General features: G+C 53.6%; 1 protein-coding gene across 1 annotated transcript in view; it reads left to right on the top strand.

Moving 5' to 3' along the window:
• LOC144675941 (alpha-actinin-2-like) overlaps positions 1-23495 on the top strand; it is a 35273-nt gene extending 11778 nt beyond the window's left edge. Inside the window, exons 2-5 of the mRNA XM_078536460.1 lie at positions 18292-18406; positions 20212-20331; positions 21440-21521; positions 23448-23495. Of these exons, the coding sequence (XP_078392586.1) occupies positions 18292-18406; positions 20212-20331; positions 21440-21521; positions 23448-23460 (330 nt within the window). The 3' untranslated portion in view covers positions 23461-23495. The remainder of the gene's footprint in view (positions 1-18291; positions 18407-20211; positions 20332-21439; positions 21522-23447) is intronic.

Raw genomic sequence — 23495 nt, 5'->3', positions numbered from 1 at the left:
ATCTCAATCTCTGGGTTTCGAGGTCCCTCATTGCTCCTCTATCTCAATCTCTGGGTTTCGAGGTCCCCCTTGCCCCTCCATCTCAATCTCTGGGTTTCAAGGTCCCCCTTGCCCCTCTATCTCTCTCTATGGGTTTCAAGGTCCCTTCTTGCCCCTCTATCTCAATCTATGGGTTTCGAGGTCCCCCCCTTGCCCCTCCATCTCAATCTCTGGGTTTTGAGGTCCCCCCTTGCCCCTCTATCTCTCTCTATAGGTTTCGAGGTCCCCCCCTTGCCCCTCTATCTCCCTCTATGGGTTTCGAGGTCCACCCTTGCCCCTCTATCTCTCTCTATGGGGCTCGAGATCGCCCCTTGCCCCTCTGTCTCAATCTCTGGGTTTCGAGGTCGCCCCTTGCCCCTCTTTCTCAATCTCTGGGTTTCGAGGTTCCCCCTTGCCCCTCTATCTCTCTTTCTATGGGTTTCGAGGTCCCCCTCCCCTCTTTCTCTCTCTCACTCAGTTTCAAAGTCCCCCCTTCACTCTGGGTTTCGAGGCTCCCCTCACTCGTGGTGTTGGGTTTCGAGGCTCCCCTCACTCGTGGTGTTTTGCTGATGTGATGAGCTAACTGATGCCTCACATGTGCTGTTGGCACTTTCTGACCTTATAGGGGAGGCTCCACACCCTGTAGCAGCAGCCGAGCCCTCACTGCACAGGCACCGACTGAGATCATCGAGGTATTTTCAGTGAAGCCAGAACTTAATTAGGGCATTGGAGAGAGGGAGGGAGAGAGGGAGGGGGAGAGGGAGAGAGGGAGGGAGAGAGAGAGAGAGAGGGAGAGAGACAGAAGGAGAGAGAGAGGGATTGAGGGAGAGAGAGAGAGTGAGGGAGAGTGGAGAGAGGGAGTGAGGGAGGGTGGAGAGAGGGAGTGAGGGAGGGTGAGAGAGAGGGAGAGAGAGAGAGACAGAAGGAGAGAGAGAGAGTGAGGGAGAGTGGAGAGAGGGAGTGAGGGAGGGTGGAGCGTGAGGGAGGGGGAGAGAGGGAGGGAGAAACAAAGAGTGAGGGAAGGAGCGAGGAGGGGGGTGGAGGGAGAGAGAGGGAGAGAGAGAAGGAGAGAGGGAGGGTGGAGAGAGAGGGAGGGAGAGAGGGAGGGTGGAGAGAGAGGGAGGGAGAGAGAGAAGCAGGGAGAGAGAGAAGGAGAGAGGGAGGGTGGAGAGGGAGAAAAGAGAGAGGGTGGGAGAGAGAGGGTGGGAGAGAGAGGGTGGGAGAGAGGGAGGGTGGAGAGAGAGGGTGGGAGAGAGAGGAGAGAGGGAGGGTGGAGAGGGAGAGAAAGAGGAAAGCAGCAATTACGCAGGGCAGGAGAGAAAGTCCCAGAGAGATGGAGGGGCAGAAAGATAGGGAAGAATGAGAAAGAAATGGAGAGAGGGAATGAGACAAAGAGGCAGATGGATGAAGAAAGAGAGATAGGGGAAGCTAAACGTCCCCATTGGCCTGCCTGCAGTATAACTCTGTTCTGTATCATCCTATCAGTGGGGGTGTCACTATCAGTCCAGTGATCAGTGGGGGTTTTAGGGGGGGTTTTAGGGGGGGTTTTAGGGGGGGTGTCACTCTGCACCTGGGTTGGGGACTGTGAGGAGTGAATTCTGTCACAGAGAGTGTGTGTTTAAGACAAGGCCGCAAGGCTTCAGTTGTGAATTGATTCAACCAGAAATTACTGAGCCTCATTTGACTGAGTTCATTACCCCCAGCTCCGAAATATCTCATGGAGTTTCTCTTGAATTCGGTCATAGTTCAATCACAATTCTCAAAATCGAACAAGTGATAATGACCCAGATCGTCTGTTTTTAGTGATGTTGGATGAGGAATAAATATTGGCCCCAGGACACCGGGGAGAACTCCCCCCTGCTCTTCTTCCAATAGTGGCCGTGGGATCTTTTACACCCACCCGAGAGGGCAGACGGGGCCTCGGTTTAATGTCTCATCCTGAAAGACGGCACCTCCGACAGTGCGGCGCTCCCTCAGCACTGACCCTCCGACAGCGCGGCGCTCCCTCAGTACTGACCCTCCGACAGTGCGGCGCTCCCTCAGCACTGACCCTCCGACAGTGCGGCGCTCCCTCAGCACTGACCCTCCGACAGTGCGGCGCTCCCTCAGCACTGGCCCTCCGACAGAGCGGCGCTCCCTCAGCACTGACCTTCCGACAGTGCGGTGCACCCTCAGCACTGACCCTCCGACAGTGCGGCGCTCCCTCAGCACTGACCCTCTGACAGAGCGGCGCTCCCTCAGTCGTGGGACTGGGAGTGCCGGCCTGGATATTGGAGTGAAATCTCTGGAGTGGGGGTGGGTCAAACCCAGGACTCTGACTCTGGCATGAGAGGGGTATCCCAGGGCCTCGAGGGGATCAAGACCACCCTGAATGCCTCAGTGAGAGACGCCAGGAGTGTGTGCAGTAATCCTAACCAAATTGCTGTGTGCTTCAGCTCAGTGAACACTCAGGCTGTTGGTATTTCCCCAGCTTAATCCAGTGACTGCCTGTATTCCAGAGCTCTGGAATCTCGGCTATGTTTAGGAGCAGCTGGGTAATGTACCATTCCCTGATAAAGGGCCTATATTTGACCAGAGGGTCACATACCATTTCTGGAGTAGGTTCCTGCACTTTATTACACAGCCAGCATTCATCACTCCAATTTCAAACGGTCACCCTGGACGCCTATTAACTCTGGATACACTACTGCGCGCATAGGAACCTACACACTGAACATTACAGTACAGGAAGAGGCCTTTCAGCCCATCTCTATGGCCCACTCTCCCTACCCCTGTTTGTCCCACCCCAATCAGTATCTCCTTCTATTCCTGATGTATCAGTCTAAAGAAGCTGTTTTGAAGTGTGCTGCCTGTTGTAATGTAGCAAACACAGCAGCCAATTTACGCACAGCAAGATCCCACAAACAGCAAAGTGCTAATGACCCAGGTCATCTGCTTTTTATTTAGTGACGTTGGTTGAGGGATAAACATTGGCCCCAGGACAGTGCGGCGCTCTCTTGGCACTGACCCTCCGACAGTGCGGCGCTCCCTCAGCACTGACCCTCCGACAGTGCGGCGCTCCCTCAGCACTGACCCTCCGACAGTGCGGCGCTCCCTCAGCACTGACCCTCCGACAGTGCGGCGCTCCCTCAGCACTGACCCTCCGACAGTGCGGCGCTCCCTCAGCACTGACCCTCCGACAGTGCGGCGCCCCCTCAGCACTGACCCTCCGACAGTGCGGCGCTCCCTCAGTACTGACCCTCCGACAGTGCGGTGCTCCCTCGGCACTGACCCTCCGACAGTGCGGCGCTCCCTCAGCACTGACCCTTCGACAGTGCGGCACCCCCTCAGTACTGACCCTCCGACAGTGCGGTGCTCCCTCAGCACTGACCCTCCGACAGTGCGGCGCTCCCTCAGTACTGTCCCTCTGATAATGCGGTGCTCCCTCAGAGAGGGAGAGACGGAGAGAGAGTGACAAGGAGACAGAGAGAGAGACAAATTGGGCCACAGGAAACATTTGGAATTTGCAGCTTACAGAACTCTCCGCTAACTGAACCCCACCGGAAGAGATATTGTGGACACATCAAGAGTTCTCCCTATTGTCTCTGGGAATTATGTTAAAGAGGAACATCGAGTTCGAGAGATCAGTATAGCAAGGCGATCAAAGATCACTGCAACCTGCTGGATGTGTACTGGGCCAATGGGTGGTCAGTGTGGAACCACGTCCTCTGTAACATTCAGATACGAAACTCTTTCCTTCAATGGTTAAGTGTTGGAAGAGATTTTGCTTGAATTTTTTCTTGTACTGATTGTCATAGAAAAACAGCAACATGAGGAGGCCATTCTGCCCCTCGAGCCTGTTCCATCATTCAACGAGATCATTGATTCCCCGTATCCTAACTCCATCTGCACGCCATGGTGATAGACCTCTTAATACCCATGTCTAGCAAGAAATGTGCACAGTAACTAATGATAAGGTGAGAGGTTATAAAGATAATAAGAGATAGAACTAAAGGCCCTGTATCTGAATGCACGGAGAATTCGAAACAAGACAGGAGAATTGACAGCACAAATAGAAATAAGTACGTCTGATGTGACAGCCATTACCCTGTCATGGCTGGAGGATGCTAAAGACTGGGACCTGAATATTCAAAGGTATGTGACATTCAGGAAGGACAGGAAGCTCAGAAAAGGTGATGGGGTAGCTCTGTTAACTAAGGATGACATTGGTACAATGAAGAGAGATGACCTTAGTTCTGGAGATCAAGATGTAGAATCAGTTTGGGTGGAGATGAGAAATAGTGAAGGTAAGAAGTCACTTGTGGCAGTGGTTTACCGGCCCCCTAACAGTAACCACACTGTAAGGTGGGGTATACAGGAAGAAATAATTGGCGCTTGTGAGAAAGAATGGAGATAATCATGGGTGATTTTGATCTACTTATAGATTGGACAACTCAGATTGGCAAAGGTAGCCTGCGTGATGAGTTCATAGAGTGTTTTCAGGACAGTTTCTTAGCGCAGCACATTTTAGAACCAACCAGAGAGCAGGCTATATTCGATCTGGCAATGTTCAATGAGACAGGGTTAATTAATGACCTCATAGTGAAGGCGCCCCTCGGTAGCAGTGATCATAATATGATTGAATTTCACATTCAGTTTGAGGGAGAGAGGAGTGGACCTGAGACTAGTGTTTTAAATTTAAAGAAGGACAATTATGGGGGCATGAAGACAGAGCTGGCTCAAGTGAACTGGGAAATTAGGTTAAGGGATAGGTCAGTAGTGAGGCAGTGGCAGACATTTAAAGAGATATTTCAGAATACTCAGGAACGATGCATTCCAGTGAGAAAAAAAGACTCTACAGGAAGGACCGTGGCTAACTAAAGAATTTAAAGATAGTATCAAATTGAAAGAAAAAATGTATAATTTCACAAAGATGAGCGGCAGGTCAGAAGATTGGACAGAATATAAAGAACAGCAAAGAAAGACTAAAAGATTAATAAGGAGGGAAAAATTTGTGAACAAGGGAAGGCAATCTAGAAACACAAAAACAGATAGTAAAAGTTTCTATAGGTATTTAAAAAGGATAAGAATAAGTAAAGTGAGCATTGGTCCCCTGGAGAGTGAGAATGGGGAATTAATAATGGAATATAAGGAAATGGCGGATGAAGTGAACAGATATTTTGCGTCTGTCTTCACTATACAGGATACATATAGGATCCCAGAAATAATTATGAATTGGGAGGTGAAAGGGGGAGGGAGGGAATTTAAAACAATGATAATCACCAGCGAAAGGGTAGTGAGAAAATTATTAGAACTAAAAGCTGACAAGTCCCCAGGTCCTGATAGGCTTCATCCAAGAGTCTTAAAAGAACTGACTGCTGAGATAGTAGATGCATTGGTTTTAATGTTCCAAAATTCCCTAGATTCTGGAAAGGTCCCATCAGATTGGAAAATAGCAATAATGACTCCTCCATTCAAGAAAGGAGGGAGACAGAAAGCAGGAACCTACAGGCCAGTTAGTTTAACATCTGTCATAGGGAAACTGGTGGAATCTATTATTAAGGAGGTTATAGCGGGGCACTTAGAAAATCTCAATGCAATCAGGCTGAGTCAACATGGTTTGGTGAAAGGGAAATTATGTTTGACTAATTTATTGGAGTTCTTTGAGGAAGTAACAAGCAATGTGGATAAAGGGGGATCTGAGGGTGTGCTCTACTTAGATTTCCAGAAGACATTTGACAAGGTGCCACACCAAAGATTATGACACAAAATAAGAGCTCATGGTGTAAGTGGGGGTGGGGGGGTAACATATTAGCATGGACAGAAGATTGGTTGGCTAACAGGAAACAGAGAGTAGGCATAAATGGGTCATTTTTGGGTTGGCGAGATGTAACGAGTGGTGTGCCACAGGGATCAGTGCCGGGACCTCAACTGTTTACAATTTATATCAATGCCTTGGATGAAGGGACTGAATGTATGGTTGTTAAATCTGCTGATGACATGAAGGCAGGTAGGAAAGTAAGATGTGAAGAGGACATAAGGAGTCTGCAAAGATACATAGATGGGTTAAGTGAGTGTGAAAGAATTTGGCAGGTGGAGTATTATATGGAAAGTGTGAACTTTTCCACTTTGACAGGAAGAATAGAAAAGCAGCACATTATTTAAATGGAGAGAGAGATTGCAGAACTCTGAGGTACAGAGGGATCTGGGTGTCCTGGTACATCAATCAGGAAAAGTTAGTCTGCAGGTACAGCAAGTGAACAGGAAGGAAAATGGGATGTTGTTGTTTATTGCAAGGGGAATGGGATTTAAAAATAGGGATGTTTTACTGCAGTTGTACAGGGTGTTGGTGAGACCACATCTGGAGCACTGTGTACAGTTTTGGTCTCCTTATTTAAGGAAGGATATAAATGTGTTAGAAATAGTTCAGAGAAAGTTCACTCGACTGATTCCTGGGATGAGGAGTTTATCTTATGGGGAAAGGTTGAGCAGGTTGGGCCCTGTACCCATTGGAGTTTAGAAGAATGAGAGGTGATCTTATTGAAACATATCAGATCCTGAGGGGGCGCTGGACAGGGTGGAGGCTGAGAGGATGTTTCCCCTCATGGGAGAGACTAGAACCAGAGGGCACAGTTTACAAATACGGAGACCGGGACTGTGCACGGTAACTCCGAGTGTGGGATACGGAGACCGGGACTGTGCACGGTAACTCCGAGTGTGGGATACGGAGACCGGGACTGTGCGCGGTAACTCCGAGCGTGGGATACGGAGACCGGGACTGTGCACGGTAACTCCGAGTGTGGGATACGGAGACTGGGACTGTGCACGGTAACTCCGAGTGTGGGATACGGAGACCGGGACTGTGCGCGGTAACTCCGAGCGTGGGATACGGAGACCGGGACTGTGCGCGGTAACTCCGAGCGTGGGATACGGAGACCGGGACTGTGCGCGGTAACTCCGAGCGTGGGATACGGAGACCGGGACTGTGCGCGGTAACTCCGAGCGTGGGATACGGAGATCGGGACTGTGCGCGGTAACTCCGAGTGTGGGAAACGGAGACCGGGACTGTGCGCGGTAACTCCGAGTGTGGGATACGGAGACCGGGACTGTGCACGGTAACTCCGAGTGTGGGATATGGAGACCGAGACTGTGCACGGTAACTCCGAGTGTGGGCTTTAAGGAGCATCTTAAAGAGGGAGAGAGAGAACAAGCAAGAGAGAGATGAAGATTTTTAGGGAGGGAAGTCCAGAGCTTAGGGTCTGGGCAGCTGCAAACTACGGCCTGACACACAGGACTTGGGCTGAATGATAACACTGATGTTGGAATAACGTGCCAAGGTTTAAGATTAACCTTGTCCAGTTTGGACCAGTGATACAGGACCCATAGATGTCTGGTCATTTAAGCTGCCTGAAGTTGTGAGCGGCTGCGTAAGCTGTAAAGTGAACATGAGATGTTTAAAATTTTAATCCTGTCAGCATTTAACGATCTGACTCACCTCTCTCATCTTGTCCAATACTTCTCTGCCCCACACCCATCACTGCCTCCTCCGATCCCACTCCGATTGCAGACACACAGTTTACCCACTTCACCCCTTCCACTAGACCCACATACTCCACCCTGGCTTGCTGGAGTGCGGCTTCCAAGGGTCGGGAATGGTTGTCAACCTCCCAGGTGGAGCTATTCGACCTGGGGCAGCATCGCCGGGTCTGACTTGCTAACCAACCCCCATCAGCGGGGAGAGCTGGGGTTGTGCGGTGGTGGGGGGAGGGTGGTGGTCTTGGCTTGGAGGGGATTCTGTACCACATTCCAATGATGCCCACCCTGCCTGAATTGGCTCTTTCGGGTCACCCTGGGTTTGCTGGAGAGAGAGAGGGGGGGAGTCGGGTGGGAGGCGGGGCTGGACAGGGTTTGGGGGAGAGGAGCCCCCCCTGGCCGGAAGCACTATATCTCACCCCACCCCAGCATAGCCCCCCCTCTGGGGACAGGGGCTGGGGCAGGGAGAGGGCAGGAGGGGGATGGATTGACGAGGTCGATGCATGGGTGGGCGGTTTTAACCCTGAACGCAAAGCGATGCCGTAACCAGAGCCATCGGTGCACCCGGAGTCCCAATCGTGAAGGGTCCACCTTTCAACCCAGAGGCAAATGGGGCAAAGTTGATTTCACTGGGTCCAGTTCATGGATCTATCTGCTGGTTTGACATGAGGACGAAGGTGGCTGATATGTAAAGGCAGGAGTTTGAGACCCCCTCCCTTGAGATTAGATGTGGCGATGCACAAAATGGCACCGAGACTGAGAATGATCAAATCCTCCAGAACAGGAGGAGGCCGTTCAGCCCTTCGTACCTGTGCTAGGCCATTGAAAGATCTATCCAATTCGTCCCCACTCCCCCTCCCCCGCTCTCTCCCCCCCACAGTCCTGCAAATTTCTCCTTTTCGAGTATTTATCCAATTCCCCCCTTTTGAAAGTTCCTATTGAATCTGCTTCCACCGCCCTTTCAGGCAGCGCCTTCCAGATCACAACAACTCGCTGTGTCAAAAAAACATTCTCCTCATCTCCCCCTCTGGCTCTTTTCCCGATTCTCTTCAATCTGTGTCCCTCTGGTTACCGACCCTCCTGCCACTGGAAACAGTTTCTCCTTATTCACTCGATCCAAACCCTTCCTGATTTTGAACCCCTCGATTCAATCTCCCCCTTAACCTTCTCTGCTCTAAGGAGAACAATCCCAACTTCTCCCAGTCTCTCCACATGAACTGAGGTCCCTCATCCCTGGGAACGTTCTAGTAAATCTCCCTCCACACCCTCTCCGAGACCTTGGCATCCTTCCTAATGTGTGGGGCCCAGAATTGGACAGGATCCTCCCGCTGGGGTCTAACCCGTGTTTGGAAAGGGTTTCACACCACAGCCTTGTTTCTGTATCTGTGTCTCTATTTGTAAAGCCCAGGATTCTGTCTTCCTGTTTAACAGCCTTTCTCTACTTGTCCCACCACCTTCAATGATTTGGACATGTAAAACCCTTCAGACTTTCTGCCCCTATCATACTCCCTACCTCTCTCCTCCAGGCCTACACAGAATTCCTCCTGCCCCCATCCTTACTGCAATCCAGATATATTGGCCTGTCTCCTTCTCCAACTCAACTGTTCCCAGGATTTCTGAACCTGTGTTTGCCCACCCTCATCCACAGTCGGCTCCGTCTTCACCTCCCCACAACAATCTTTCAAAACCCAAGCCAGCCGTCAATTAACTCCCAATTTCTCCATTGACCTTCATCCGCTCTCTGACCTTTTTTTACCTTGGTGATGTCAGTGCTGAGGGAGCGCCACACTGTCGGAGGGTCAGCGCTGAGGGAGCGCCGCACTGTCGGAGGGTCAGTACTGAGGGAGCGCCGCACTGTCGGAGGGTCAGCGCTGAGGGAGCGCCGCACTGTCGGAGGGTCAGTACTGAGGGAGTGCCACACTGTCGGAGGGTTAGTGCTGAGGGAGCGCCGCACTGTTGGAGGGTCAGCGTTGAGGGAGTGCCTCACTGTCGGAGGGTCAGTGCTGAGGGAGCGCCGCACTGTCGGAGGGTCAGTACTGAGGGAGCGCCACACTGTCGGAGGGTCAGTGCTGAGGGAGTGCCACACTGTCGGAGGGTCGGTGCTGAGGGAGCGCCGCACTGTCGGAGGGTCAGTGCTGAGGGAGTGCCACACTGTCGGAGGGTCGGTGCTGAGGGAGCACCGCACTGTCGGAGGGTCAGTACTGAGGGAGCGCTGCACTGTCGGAGGGTCAGTACTGAGGGAGCGCCACACTGTCGGAGGGTCAGTGGTGAGGGAGCGCCGCACTGTCGGAGGGTGAGTACTGAGCGAGCGCCGTACTGTCGGAGGGTTAGTGCTGAGGGAGCGCCACACTGTCGGAGGGTCAGCGTTGAGGGAGTGCCTCACTGTCGGAGGGTCAGTGCTGAGGGAGCGCCGCACTGTCGGAGGGTCAGTGCTGAGGGAGTGCCACACTGTCGGAGGGTCAGTGCTGAGGGAGTGCCACACTGTCGGAGGGTCGGTGCTGAGGGAGCACCGCACTGTCGGAGGGTCGGTGCTGAGGGAGCGCCGCACTGTCGGAGGGTCAGTACTGAGGGAGCGCCACACTGTCGGAGGGTCAGTGGTGAGGGAGCGCCGCACTGTCGGAGGGTGAGTACTGAGCGAGCGCCGCACTGTCGGAGGGTCAGTACTGAGGGAGCGCCGCACTGTCAGAGGGTGAGTACTGAGCGAGCGCTGCACTGTCGGAGGGTCAGTACTGAGGGAGCGCCACACTGTCGGAGGGTCAGTGGTGAGGGAGTGCCTCACTGTCGGAGGGTCAGTGCTGAGGGAGCGCCGCACTGTCGGAGGGTCAGTGCTGAGGGAGTGCCACACTGTCGGAGGGTCGGTGCTGAGGGAGCACCGCACTGTTGGAGGGTCAGTACTGAGGGAGCGCTGCACTGTCGGAGGGTCAGTACTGAGGGAGCGCCACACTGTCGGAGGGTCAGTGGTGAGGGAGCGCCGCACTGTCGGAGGGTGAGTACTGAGCGAGCGCCGCACTGTCGGAGGGTTAGTGCTGAGGGAGCGCCGCACTGTCGGAGGGTCAGCGTTGAGGGAGTGCCTCACTGTCGGAGGGTCAGTGCTGAGGGAGCGCCGCACTGTCGGAGGGTCAGTGCTGAGGGAGTGCCACACTGTCGGAGGGTCAGTGCTGAGGGAGTGCCACACTGTCGGAGGGCCGGTGCTGAGGGAGCACCGCACTGTCGGAGGGTCAGTGCTGAGGGAGCGCCGCACTGTCGGAGGGTCAGTACTGAGGGAGCGCCACACTGTCGGAGGGTCAGTGGTGAGGGAGCGCCGCACTGTCGGAGGGTGAGTACTGAGCGAGCGCCGCACTGTCGGAGGGTCAGTACTGAGGGAGCGCCACACTGTCAGAGGGTGAGTACTGAGCGAGCGCTGCACTGTCGGAGGGTGAGTACTGAGTGAGCGCCGCACTGTCGGAGGGTCAGTACTGAGGGGGCGCCGCACTGTCAGAGGGTGAGTACTGAGCGAGCGCCGCACTGTCGGAGGGTCAGTACTGAGGGGGCGCCGCACTGTCGGAGGGTCAGTACTGAGGGAGCGCCGCACTGTCAGAGGGTGAGTACTGAGCGAGCGCCGCACTGTCGGAGGGTCAGTACTGAGGGAGCGCCGCACTGTTGGAGGTGCCATCTTTCAGACAAAGAAATGGTGGGTATGGGGGAGGGGGAGTTCTCCCTGGTGTCCTGAGGTCAATATTTATTCCTCACTGAGCATACTGGGATATTGAGGAAATGTATCACATGATTTGTAGGTGACCCTTGCTCCTTGATTTGTGGTGATTGGTCAGTTGAATCTTAGCTGTCAGGATGGTTTCAAAAGAGGCGATCTTTAGTATGGGGGGAGTTACAATGGAGTTAGGTGGGAGTCCTCAGTTTGGTGTTGCTTTGATCCGGTTATGGACCATTAACATTTAAAAAGAAATCCGAATATCTCCTTTTAACCAGTAGAACTACACCACAAGATGTTAGTTTAAAAAAAGACACAAACATTATTATATGTGAAAGAATTAAATAAAAGCAGTGCTATTAACTTAACACTAAGCTGTCTAACAACGTATGTTATGCACTCAGGTTTACTTACCCCAAGAATTCTCTTTTAAAACACATCAATCTTAAACTTATTTAAGAAGGCTACGGTCCTTTGGAGAATTCTCTTCAGCTCCAGCTATTCTCAGAGGTAAAACTTTCACTTACCCTCTCTTGACTGTGTATGCCTTAGCCTCTTGCACTGGTTACTTTTTCAATACGTCCAAGCTAATTAAGCTGGTCACTTTCTTTTGCAAAAAGATACTGTGAGGACCACTGTAGATTCTTCCACTAGCTTCAAACTGGGTAATCTTCCAGCTTCTGTTCCCTCAGAAAATTCAAACCCAGATTAAGCCTCACCCCCCCTTACACATGATCAATGATGAAGTTAGTGTTTTACTCTGCTTACAGTGCAGGTCTACCTAACTGTCATTTGGCTAACTTCTCTCAGTGAGCTGCAAATCACACGGGGTCCAAACTGCAACTAACTTTTCCAGCAAACGACCAGATAAAAACCAGAGAGCCTTATTGAGCTCCACACATCCCCATGACAACATAGCCTGCTCTGGGCTGTCCTCAAACTGACCTTGGAAGTTAATTATGCCTCATTTATCATTTCATTTTTGATCTGATGAAGTGACTTTTGCAACCTTTCAAGGTTCATTGAATGCTTTTGAAATAAATTAGCTTGAAGTCCCAAAACAAAACCATCTCCCTGGATGGCCATTTCTGTAAGGATGCAGACATTGTGTCTCCAGTTCTTTAGCAGAATAAGCCCACCTGCTGTTTCGTGGGTCTATCTCTTCTACTATGACTCTAATAAACGAACATGGGTTAGTTTCTGATCTGCCATTTCCTTAGGTGTTCTGGCAACATCTAAAGCCCAGCGTTTTAATTAACCTTACCTGGAGTATTGTTGAAAATAGACATTTTGTTGAAGCTTTTTGTCTTGCACTCATCAGGACAATCACAGGAATACCAATACATTACATTTCTCGCTATTAATCTCTAAAAACAACATGGCCCCACACTTTTAAGTGTAATAGACTCCAAGCTTGCTTTAATTGCATTCATCCCAATTTTTTATAATTAAACTTTAATTCCTAAACCTAAAAATTATTTACTAAAACACAGGAACCATGATTTAAATATTCGCAACAGTACATTGGGCAGAGGCAGACATGAGAGAAGGCATCCCAACCTAGCAGTCCTGATCCCAGCATTTTGGGCAGGAAAACCAGATGATTTTAGTCTAAATTCTCAACACCTTCTGATAAACCCACAGAGAAATGATAGTAACACCCAGGACAGTTGGTCAGAGTGGGCGCAACATCACAGGTATAACACAGGGATGGTGCAGATGGCGGAATGGGAGAGGAGGGATTTGTGGAGATCAAGGGTTGGATATCAGGAATCAGGAATCTCAAGGTGAACATCAGGAAGTACTTACACAGAACATTATCCTGGAGATTAAATAGGAGGGGAGAGCGTACATGGGAGTGTTTGATGGGGAGAGTGTAGAGGGAGCTTTACTCTGTATCTAACCCCGTGCTGTACCTGTCCTGGGAGTGTTTGATGGGGACAGTGTAGAGGGAGCTTTACTCTGTATCTAACCCCGTGCTGTACCTGTCCTGGGAGTGTTTGATGGGGACAGTGTAGAGGGAGCTTTACTCTGTATCTGACCCCGTGCTGTACCTGTCCTGGGAGTGTTTGATGGGGACAGTGTAGAGGGAGCTTTACTCTGTATCTAACCCCGTGCTGTACCTGCCCTGGGAGAGTTTGATGGGGACAGTGTAGAGGGAGCTTTACTCTGTATCTAACCCCGTGCTGTACCTGCCCTGGGAGAGTTTGATGGGGACAGTGTAGAGGGAGCTTTACTCTGTATCTAACCCCGTGCTGTACCTGTCCTGGGAGTGTTTGATGGGGATGGTGTAGAGGGAGCTTTACTCTGTATCTAACCCCGTGCTGTACCTGCCCTGGGAGTGTTTGATGGGGACAGTGTAGAGGGAGCTTTACTCTGTATCTAACCCATGCTGTACCTGTCCTGGGAGTGGTTGATGGCCAGTTTTCCCTCTGAAGGAACACTGTGTACTTTCAACTCTGAGATCACCTCAGTAATTAGGGGACAGGAATGAAATGTACGAGTCACGAAGCAAATATTTGGCCAAACGCTGGGAGGTCCCAGGTGGTGAATGTCCGTCAAAGAGCCATGAGTGGTAACTGGTGAAACAGGTTGGACTATCCCTATGGGTCTGTTTCTCCTGCAGCAACTAATGAGGTCAAATCCATTTGGGCTGTTACCATTGTAGATTCCTCTGACCGGTCGGACTCTATGTGAAGCAAAATCTGATCACATAAGAGATCTTTAGGGCTTGGACAGGCTCAGGATCCCGAACCCAGGCAGAGATTGCAATGCTTACTTTGAGTAGACGATCCTCTCTCTCTGCCTCTGTCTCTCTCTCTCTGTCTCTCTCTTTGTCTCTCTCTCTCTCACATGGGGTGGGGGGGAAAAAAGGGCATCATTTTCAATCCTCACCTGGCACCTGCCCACTTTATTACCCCGACCACCTTAGTTACATTCACGGGATGTGGGCGTCGCTGGCTGGGCCAGCATTTATTGCCCATCCCTAATTGCCCCTTGAGAAGGTGGTGGTGAGCTGCCTTCTTGAGCCGCTGCAGTCCCTGTGGTGTAGGTACACCCACAGTGCTGTTAGGGAGGGAGTTCCAGGATTTTGACCCAGTGACAGTGAAGGAACGGCCGATATATTTCCAAGTCAGGATGGTGAGCGGCTTGGAGGGGAACTTCCAGGTGGTGGTGTTCCCATGTGTCTGCTGCCCTTGTCCTTCTAGATGGTAGTGATCGTGGGTTTGGAAGGTGCTGCCGAAGGAGCCTTGGTGATTTCCTGCAGTGCATCTTGTAGATGGTACACACACTGCTGCTACTGTGCGTCGGTGGTAGAGGGAGTGAATGTTGAAGGTGGTGATGAGGTGCTGATTAAGTGGGCTGCTTTATCTGATCTATATGACTGAGTATTAACATTATACCATTACCATGGAAAACACCAGGAATCTTAAACTAGAACAATCCATCGTTTCGCCATCTCTGAGAGTGAATGGGTTTGGCTCCTTTGGGATTGCGGACAGTGGGAGTGAACGGGAAGGGGTTTGGGTCCATTGGGATTGTGGACAGTGGGAGTGAATGGGAAGGGGTTTGGGTCCATTGGGATTGTGGACAGTGGGAATGAACGGGAAGGGGTTTGGGTCCATTGGGATTGTGGACAATGGGAGTGAACGGGAAGGGGTTTAGGTCCAATGGGATTGTGGACAATGGGAGTGAAAGGGAATGGGTTTGGGTCCATTGGGATTGTGGACAGTGGGAGTGAACGGGAAGGGGTTTGGGTCCATTGGGATTGTTTTTCTGCCATTCGGTGTTTGTTAATCTACTAATCCTAAAAATCAGGCCATTCAGCCCATCTGCTGGTGTTTCTGTTCCACATAAGAGTCCTCCCACCCCCTCTCCATCTCCCCCCATCACCATATCCTTCTATTCCTTTCTCCCTCATGTGTTTATCCAGCTTCCCCCTCAAATGTATCGATACTATTCACCTCGCCCACTCCCTGTGGGAGCGAGTCCCACATTCTCCCCACTCTCTGGGTGAAGAAGTTTCTCCTGAATTCCCGGTGGGTGAGAGTTGGATTTAAGCAGGCTGGTGCTGCAGGTGAGAGAGAGAGAGAGGGCGGGCGGTGGTCAATACTGTCTGAATGACCTGGAGGTCCTCAGATGTAGGGTGCGGTGGGGGTGGGGAAGGGTGGGTGCAGGAGTCACTTGGCACTGTGACGGAGAGCAAGAAGGCATGAGCCAAGACATTGGCAAGTTGCGGTTATATTTAAAGAACAGCGAATTCCTTCGGCCTTTCTGTGCGGTGAGCTAATCATCAAGTGAAGCTAAATAAAGGCTGGGAGTTTGAGAAGTCGCTGAGCTAGGGGTAACTTGAGACAGGAGGCAGGAGACTGTGAGGGAGCTGGGAGGAGGGGGGGATGGTGAGGAGGGGGTGGTGCGGTGACAGAGGAAGGGAATTTAATCAGTGTCAAGGCTCAATTCCTTGATATCAGTCACTGCAAAGCGTAGAGATGAATTATTTCCTCTCACTGTCTCTGCCCTCACAGTGCGGCGATCCCTAAGGTCTCTTTGTGAAGCGTAGGACCCTGCAGTGTTGTAGCAGGCCCTTCGGCCCCTTTGCCGTTGCTGGCTCTACGTGCAAGAGATGCCCAATTTAATCCCATACCAACAAACCCGCTCTGCCCCCCGACTAATATGACAGGGCAATGGGACAAGGTGGAATACACTTCAAAAGGGCTAGCCCACACTAGACGGGCTGAATAGTCACCGCCATCTGCCCACGATCCCTACAAATTTCTCCTTTTCGAGTATTTATCCAATTTCCCCCTTTTGAAAGTTCCTATTGAATCTGCTTCCACCGCCCTTTCAGGCAGCGCCTTCCAGATCACAACAACTCGCTGTGTCAAAAAAACATTCTCCTCATCTCCCCCTCTGGCTCTTTTCCCGATTCTCTTCAATCTGTGTCCCTCTGGTTACCGACCCTCCTGCCACTGGGAACAGTCTCTCCTTATTCACTCGATCCAAACCCCTTCCTGATTTTGAACGCCTTGATTCAATCTCCCCCTTAACCTTCTCTGCTCCAAGGAGAACAATCCCAGCTTTTTGAGTGAGAGTGTTGGGGATAATTGGGAATGAATTGGTGCGGTGTTAGCAAATAACCTGCAACCCCACCCCCCCCCGGGCCAAGACTGGCTCGTGTTTCTGGAGAGTGACTCGATTTAGTTACAGGACACCCTGATCTGCCATCTTGCAGGGCTCCAGACCTCCCACAAAGAGCTGCCTAAATCTAGCTGCATGTGAGAGACAGGAGACAGATACCAGCAGCTGTCAGCTGTGCACTATTCTCCGCTCACACTCACTGCCTTTCCACATACTGTGTCCGCATGTGCAATTTAAAAGGAGAGGGCTGGGTGTGGGAGCAGGGTGACCAAGGACCCTGACAGCGCGGCGCTCCCTCAGCACTGACCCTCCGACAGCGCGGCGCTCCCTCAGCACTGACCCTCCGACAGCGCGGCGCTCCCTCAGCACTGACCCTCCGACAGTGCGGCGCTCCCTCAGCACTGACCCTCCGACAGTGCGGCGCTCCCTCAGCACTGACCCTCCGACAGTGCGGCGCTCCCTCAGTACTGACCCTCCGACAGCGCGGCGCTCCCTCAGCACTGACCCTCCGACAGTGCGGCGCTCCCTCAGCACTGACCCTCCGACAGTGCGGCGCTCCCTCAGCACTGACCCTCCGACAGTGCGGCGCTCCCTCAGTACCGACCCTCCGACAGTGCGGCGCTCCCTCAGCACCGACCCTCCGACAGAGCGGCGCTCCCTCAACACCGACCCTCCGACAGTGCGGCGCTCCCTCAGCACTGACCCTCCGACAGTGCGGCGCTCCCTCAGCACTGACCCTCCGACAGTGCGGCGCTCCCTCAGCGATGACCCTCCGACAGTGCGGCGCTCCCTCAGCACTGACCCTCCGACAGTGCGGCGCTCCCTCAGCACTGACCCTCCGACAGTGCGGCGCTCCCTCAGCGATGAACCTCCGACAGTGCGGCGCTCCCTCAGCACTGACCCTCCGACAGAGCGGCGCTCCCTCAACACCGACCCTCCGACAGTGCGGCGCTCCCTCAGCACTGACCCTCCGACAGTGCGGCGCTCCCTCAGCACTGACCCTCCGACAGTGCGGCGCTCCCTCAGCACTGACCCTCCAATGGAGGGAGAGAGAGAGAACTACCCACTGTGTCATGATTTGCCATTGAAAGAGTTGTGAATGATTTGGTCTCCTGGAACCTCAGGTCAACCTTTGAACGAAGACTTTACACTGACTCCATGACTCCAGTCCTCTCCCTGATACAAGTTGCTCCCACTTCGTGTGTAGAGTGCCCAGGCTCTGCAGCCCTGCAATGCCCTCCTCTCACGTGTGTCATTTCTGTGTGACTCCAGGCAGCTATTGCACTGGGAGTGGCATATCCCAGGAGGAGTGTTTAGAGAACAGGGCTACAGTGAGGAGGCCTAGATGCAAGGCCAATAGTGGGAGAGGTTCTGGGGTAGCGGGGGGTGCAGAGGTTACAGAGATCGGGAGGGTTGTAGGGGTTGAAGGAGGTTACAGAGATAGGGAGGGTTGTAGGGGCTGGAGGAGGTTACAGAGATAGGGAGGGTTGTAGGGGCTGGAGGAGGTTACAGAGATAGGGAGGGTTGTAGGGGTTGGAGGAGGTTACAGAGATAGGGAGGGTTGTAGGGGCTGGAGGAGGTTACAGAGATAGGGAGGGTTGTAGGGGCTGGAGGAGGTTACAGAGATAGGGAGGGTTGTAGGGGCTGGAGGAGGTTACAGAGAGAGGGAGGGTTGTAGGGGCTGGAGGAGGTTACAGAGATAGGGAGGGTTGTAGGGGCTGGAGGAGGTTACAGAGAGAGGGAGGGTTGTAGGGGCTGGAGGAGGTTACAGAGAGAGGGAGGGTTGTAGGGGCTGGAGGAGGTTACAGAGATAGGGAGGGGTTTTGAAGAGGGATTTTCAAAGGAGGATGAGAGTTTGAAAATCGGGTTGTTGCTGGACCTGGAGCTGAAATGTTTGACCCGTGATTCCCAGCCTGTGACCTTCTCCCTTTCAGACCTTCACGGCCTGGTGTAACTCGCACTTGAGGAAGGCGGGAACACAGATCGAGAACATTGAAGAGGATTTCCGGAATGGCCTCAAACTCATGCTGCTGCTCGAGGTCATCTCAGGTCAGCTTGACTATTGTACCTGGTGTCATCTCCCCATATCCCCCTCCACAGCCTCACCCCAGTCCCCCACATCCCACCCCCCACCACCGCCTCCCCTCCCACTTTCCTGGAAAGGTACAGCCGAGGAGAAGGCCATTCAGCCCATCTTTCCTGTGCTGGCCCTTTGAAAGATATATCCAATTAGTCCCACTCCCCCTCTCCGCTCTCTCTCCTCCACAGTCCTGCAAATTTCTCCTTTTCAAGTATTTATATAATTTCCCCTTTTGAAAGTTCCTATTGAATCTGCTTCCGCCGCCCTTTCAGGCAGCGCCTGCTAGATTGTGATGATTCAGAGAGTGGGGAGTTAGAGGAGAAATTCAGCCCATCACACTCTCATTCTAACTTTCCCCACCACCCTCTGGAATCGAGAATCTGTGCAGCTCCTTGTTGGATATTCCCATTCCTGGAGCCCGGGTGACAGGATAATGTGGCCGATGCTTACCTGACACGGGCAATGGCTGGGGAAAAACACAGGCCATTCAGCCCCTCCTCGAGCCTGTTCCACAGGAACAGGAGGAGAACATTCAGCCCCCTCCTCGAGCCTGTTACACAGGAACAGGAGGAGGCCATTCAGCCCCTCCTGGAGCCTGTTCCACAGGAACAGGAGGAGAACATTCAGCCCCCTCCTCGAGCCTGTTAGACAGAATCAGGAGGAGGCCATTCAGCCCCTCCTCGAGCCTTTTAGACAGGAACAGGAGGAGACCATTCAGCCTCTCGAGCCTGTTACACAGGTACAGGAGGAGGCCATTCAGCCCCCTCCTTGAGCCTATTACACAGGAACAGGAGGAGGCCACATTAGATCACTGCCGATCTGGATCTTAACTCCATCCGCCCACCTCAGTTTCGTAACCCTTAATCCCCTCACCCAAGTATCAATTGACCAATTGACCCCAGACTCAACAGCTTTTTGGGGGGGGAGAGTGTTCCAGATTTCCACTACCCTCTGTGTGAGGAGGTGCTTACTGACATCACCCTGAACGGCCTGGGTCAAATTTTAAGGTTCTGCCCCCTTGTTCTGGACTCCACCCCCCCAACCCCACCCGAGGAAACAGGGTCGATAGAGAGAAACTATCAAATCCTTTAATCATCTTAAACCCCTCGATTAGATCCCCCCCCCCTTAACCTTCTACACTCGAGGGAATACAAGCCCAGTCTGTGTGACCCACCCTCGTAATTTAACCCTTTCAGCCCCGGGACCATGCTGGTGAATCTACGCTGAACCCCCTCCAGGGGCAATATCTCCCCTGAGTGGGGGCAGGGCCCAGGACTGGACACGGTGACACTGGATGGGGGGTCCGAGCAGAGCTTTGTGTTGACTGGAAAAATTTCCACTCGCAATGAACCCCTTCAATCTCCGGGGTCAGCGAGGGTTTTGCCCTGGGAAAGGGCTCAGTATTGAGAGGGGGCTGGGGAGGTGGGGTCCGCGGGGAGGTGGGGGTCCATGTGGTGGTGGGGGTCCGTGTGGGGGTGGGGGTACGTGTGGGGGTGGGGGTACGTGTGGGGGTGGGGTTCACGGTGAGTTGGGGTCCGGGTGGGGGTGGGGTCAGCGGTAAGTTGGGGTTTGCGGTGGGTTGGGGTCCGCGGTGAGTTGGGGTCCGCGGTGGGTTGGGGTCCGCGGTGAGTTGGGGTCTGTGGTGAGTTGGGGTCCACGGTGGGTTGGGGTCCGCGGTGAGTCGGGATCCGCAGTGAGTCGGGGTCCGCGGTGAGTTGGGGTCTGCCCCGAGGTGGGGTCTGTGCTGACTGAGGATGTGGGTTTATGCCTCCAGGTGAACGTCTCCCCAAACCCGACAAGGGGAAGATGCGTTTCCACAAGATCGCGAACGTGAACAAGGCTCTGGACTACATCTCCAGCAAAGGGGTGAAACTGGTCTCCATTGGGGCAGAAGGTAGGCAGACTCCACCCCCCCCCACCACCCCGACACAGCCCCTCACACCCCCCACACCCCCCACAGCCCCTCACACCCCCCACAGCCCCTCACACCCCCCACAGCCCCTCACACCCCCCACAACCCCCACAGCCCCTCACACCCCCCACACCCCCCACAGCCCCCACAGCCCCTCACACCCCCCACACCCCCCACAGCCCCTCACACCCCCCACAGCCCTCACACCCCCCACACCCCCCACAACCCCCACAGCCCCTCACACCCCCCACACCCCCCACAGCCCCCACAGCCCCTCACACCCCCCACAACCCCCACAGCCCCTCACACCCCCCACACCCCCCACAGCCCCTCACACCCCCCACAGCCCTCACACCCCCTAACACCCCTTAACACCCCCTCACTCCCCACCACCCACTCACCCCCCCACCACCCCCTCACACCCCCTCACCCCCCCTACACCCCCTCACACCCCCCACAGCCCCCACAACCCCTCCTCACCCCCCCACCACCCCCTCACACCCGCCTCACCCCCCCCCACACACCCTCTCACACCCCCCCACCCCCAACACCCCCCCACACACACCTCCCACAACCCCCCACAACCCCTCACACACCCTCACACCCCGCACCCCCACCCACCCCATCCCCACCCACACACCCACCCCCACCCCCACCCCTGCCCCCATCCCCACCCCATTCCCACCCACACCCCCATCCCCACCCACCCCTCCCCAACCCCACTCCCACCCCCACCACAACCCCAACACCACCCCATCCCCACCCTCACCCCATCCCCGCCCCCCACCTCAACCCCACCCCCAACCCCCGCTCCCATCCCCAACCCCCACCCCTGCTCCCCACCCCGACCCCACCCCCAACCCCAAACCCCAGCCCCCACCCAAAACCCCGACCCCCGCCCCAAACCCCGACCCTCGCCCCAAACCACGACCCTGCCCCCCTCCCCCTTCATGGACTCTGCCCCCCTCCCCCTCATGGCCTCCCCGCCCCCCTCAGCGGGCTCTGCCCCCCACTCAACCCTCTTGCAGACTCTGTCCATGCTTCCCAAGCCCAACCCCTCCCCTCAGTAACGTTGCCTCTTCCTGTGCAGAAATCGTGGATGGGAATTTGAAGATGACTCTGGGAATGATTTGGACCATTACGCTTTGCCATTCAGGATATCTCTGTGGAAGGTGAGCATGACGGCATCCGTGATTGGATGGAATTTGAAAACAGTGATTGGATATAATCAGGAAGAGCAACGATTGGATAAAATCAGCGGCACAGTGATTGGCTGAAATCATAAGTGGTGATTGGATAAAATCAGGTGAAGAGTGATTCAGGCGAATTGGAGGGCAGCGATTGGACAGAATCAGAGGGTGCGGTGATTGGGCAGAATCAGAGGAGGCGGTGATTGGGCAGAATCAGAGGAGGCGGTGATTGGACAGAATCAGAGGGCGCGGTGATTGGACAGAATCAGAGGGCGCGGTGATTGGACAGAATCAGAGGAGGCGGTGATTGGGCAGAATCAGAGGAGGCGGTGATTGGACAGAATCAGAGGGCGCAGTGATTGGACAGAATCAGAGGGTGCTGTGATTGGACAGAATCAGAGGGTGCGGTGATTGGACAGAATCAGAGGAGGCGGTGATTGGACAGAATCAGAGGGCGTGGTGATTGGACAGAATCAGAGGAGGCGGTGATTGGACAGAATCAGAGGAGGCGGTGATTGGACAGAATCAGAGGGCGCGGTGATTGGACAGAATCAGAGGGCGCGGTGATTGGATAGAATCAGAGGGTGCGGTGATTGGACAGAATCAGAGGGCGCGGTGATTGGACAGAATCAGAGGGTGCGGTGATTGGACAGATTCAGAGGGCGCGATGATTGGACAGAATCAGAGGGTGCGGTGATTGGTTGAAGTTGGAGGGCGCGGTGATTGGTTGAAGTTGGAGGCGTGGTGATTGGTTGAAGTTGGAGGGCGCGGTGATTGGTTGAAGTTGGAGGGCGCAGTGATTGGTTGAAGTTGGAGGGCGCGGTGATTGGTTGAAGTTGGAGGGCGCGGTGATTGGTTGAAGTTGGAGGGGCGTGGTGATTGGTTGAAGTTGGAGGGCGTGGTGACTGGTTGTAATTGGTAGGAGATGGTGATTGGTTGAAGTTTGCGTTTGCAGTGGTTAGAGGTAATCAGAGGATGCGGTGATTGGATGTAATTGGTGGGGGGTGGTGATTGGTTGAAGTTGGAGGGCGCGGTGATTGGTTGAAGTTGGAGGGCGCAGTGATTGTTGTAATTGGTGGGAGGTGGTGATTGGTTGAAGTTAAAGGTTGCGGTGGTTAGATGTAATCAGAGGACGCGGTGATTGGATGTAATTGGTGGGGGCGCGGTGATTGGTTGAAGTTGGAGGCGCGGTGATTGGTTGAAGTTGGAGGGCGCGGTGATTGGTTGAAGTTGGAGGGCGCGGTGATTGGTTGAAGTTGGAGGGCGCAGTGATTGGTTGTAATTGGTGGGAGGTGGTGATTGGTTGAAGTTGGAGGGCGCGGTGATTGGTTGTAATTGGTGGGAGGTGGTGATTGGTTGAAGTTGGAGGGCGCGGTGATTGGTTGTAATTGGTGGGAGGTGGTGATTGGTTGAAGTTGAAGGTTGCAGTGGTTAGATGTAATCAGAGGACGCGGTGATTGGATGTAATTGGTGGGGGGTGGTGATTGGTTGAAGTTGAAGGTTGCAGTGGTTAGATGTAATCAGAGGACGCGGTGATTGGATGTAATTGGTGGGGGGGTGGTGATTGGATGAATTTTGAGGGCGTGGTGATTGGTTGTAATCGGGGCAGTGCTTTGATTATATGGGGGAAGCAGCGATTGGATGTTTCAGGCTCCTCTGACTGTGCAAAGCTCCCTCACCACTGGACATATGAGGCCTAGGTTAAGGCCTCATGGCCTGGAGAGGGTCTTGAAACCACAATCTAGGATGGGGGAATGATATTTATTTGATTAAAATGTCCTCTCTGTCAGGGGAGAGCCTCAGTTGGAACTCTGGGAGGCTAAGGTTACAGATAGAGGCCTACACACACAGGCTGTGCGGTGTGGTACAGTTCCCGTGGTAACCTACCTCCTATGACCTGTTTTGCAGAAACCTCAGCTAAGGAGGGGCTCCTGCTGTGGTGCCAGCGGAAGACAG

Source organism: Cetorhinus maximus, unplaced genomic scaffold (assembly GCF_964194155.1).
Source record: "Cetorhinus maximus unplaced genomic scaffold, sCetMax3.hap1.1 HAP1_SCAFFOLD_1233, whole genome shotgun sequence".
NCBI lineage: Eukaryota > Metazoa > Chordata > Chondrichthyes > Lamniformes > Cetorhinidae > Cetorhinus > Cetorhinus maximus.
Note: the sequence above shows the minus strand (reverse complement) of the source record. Positions and strands in the feature narration are given on the sequence as shown.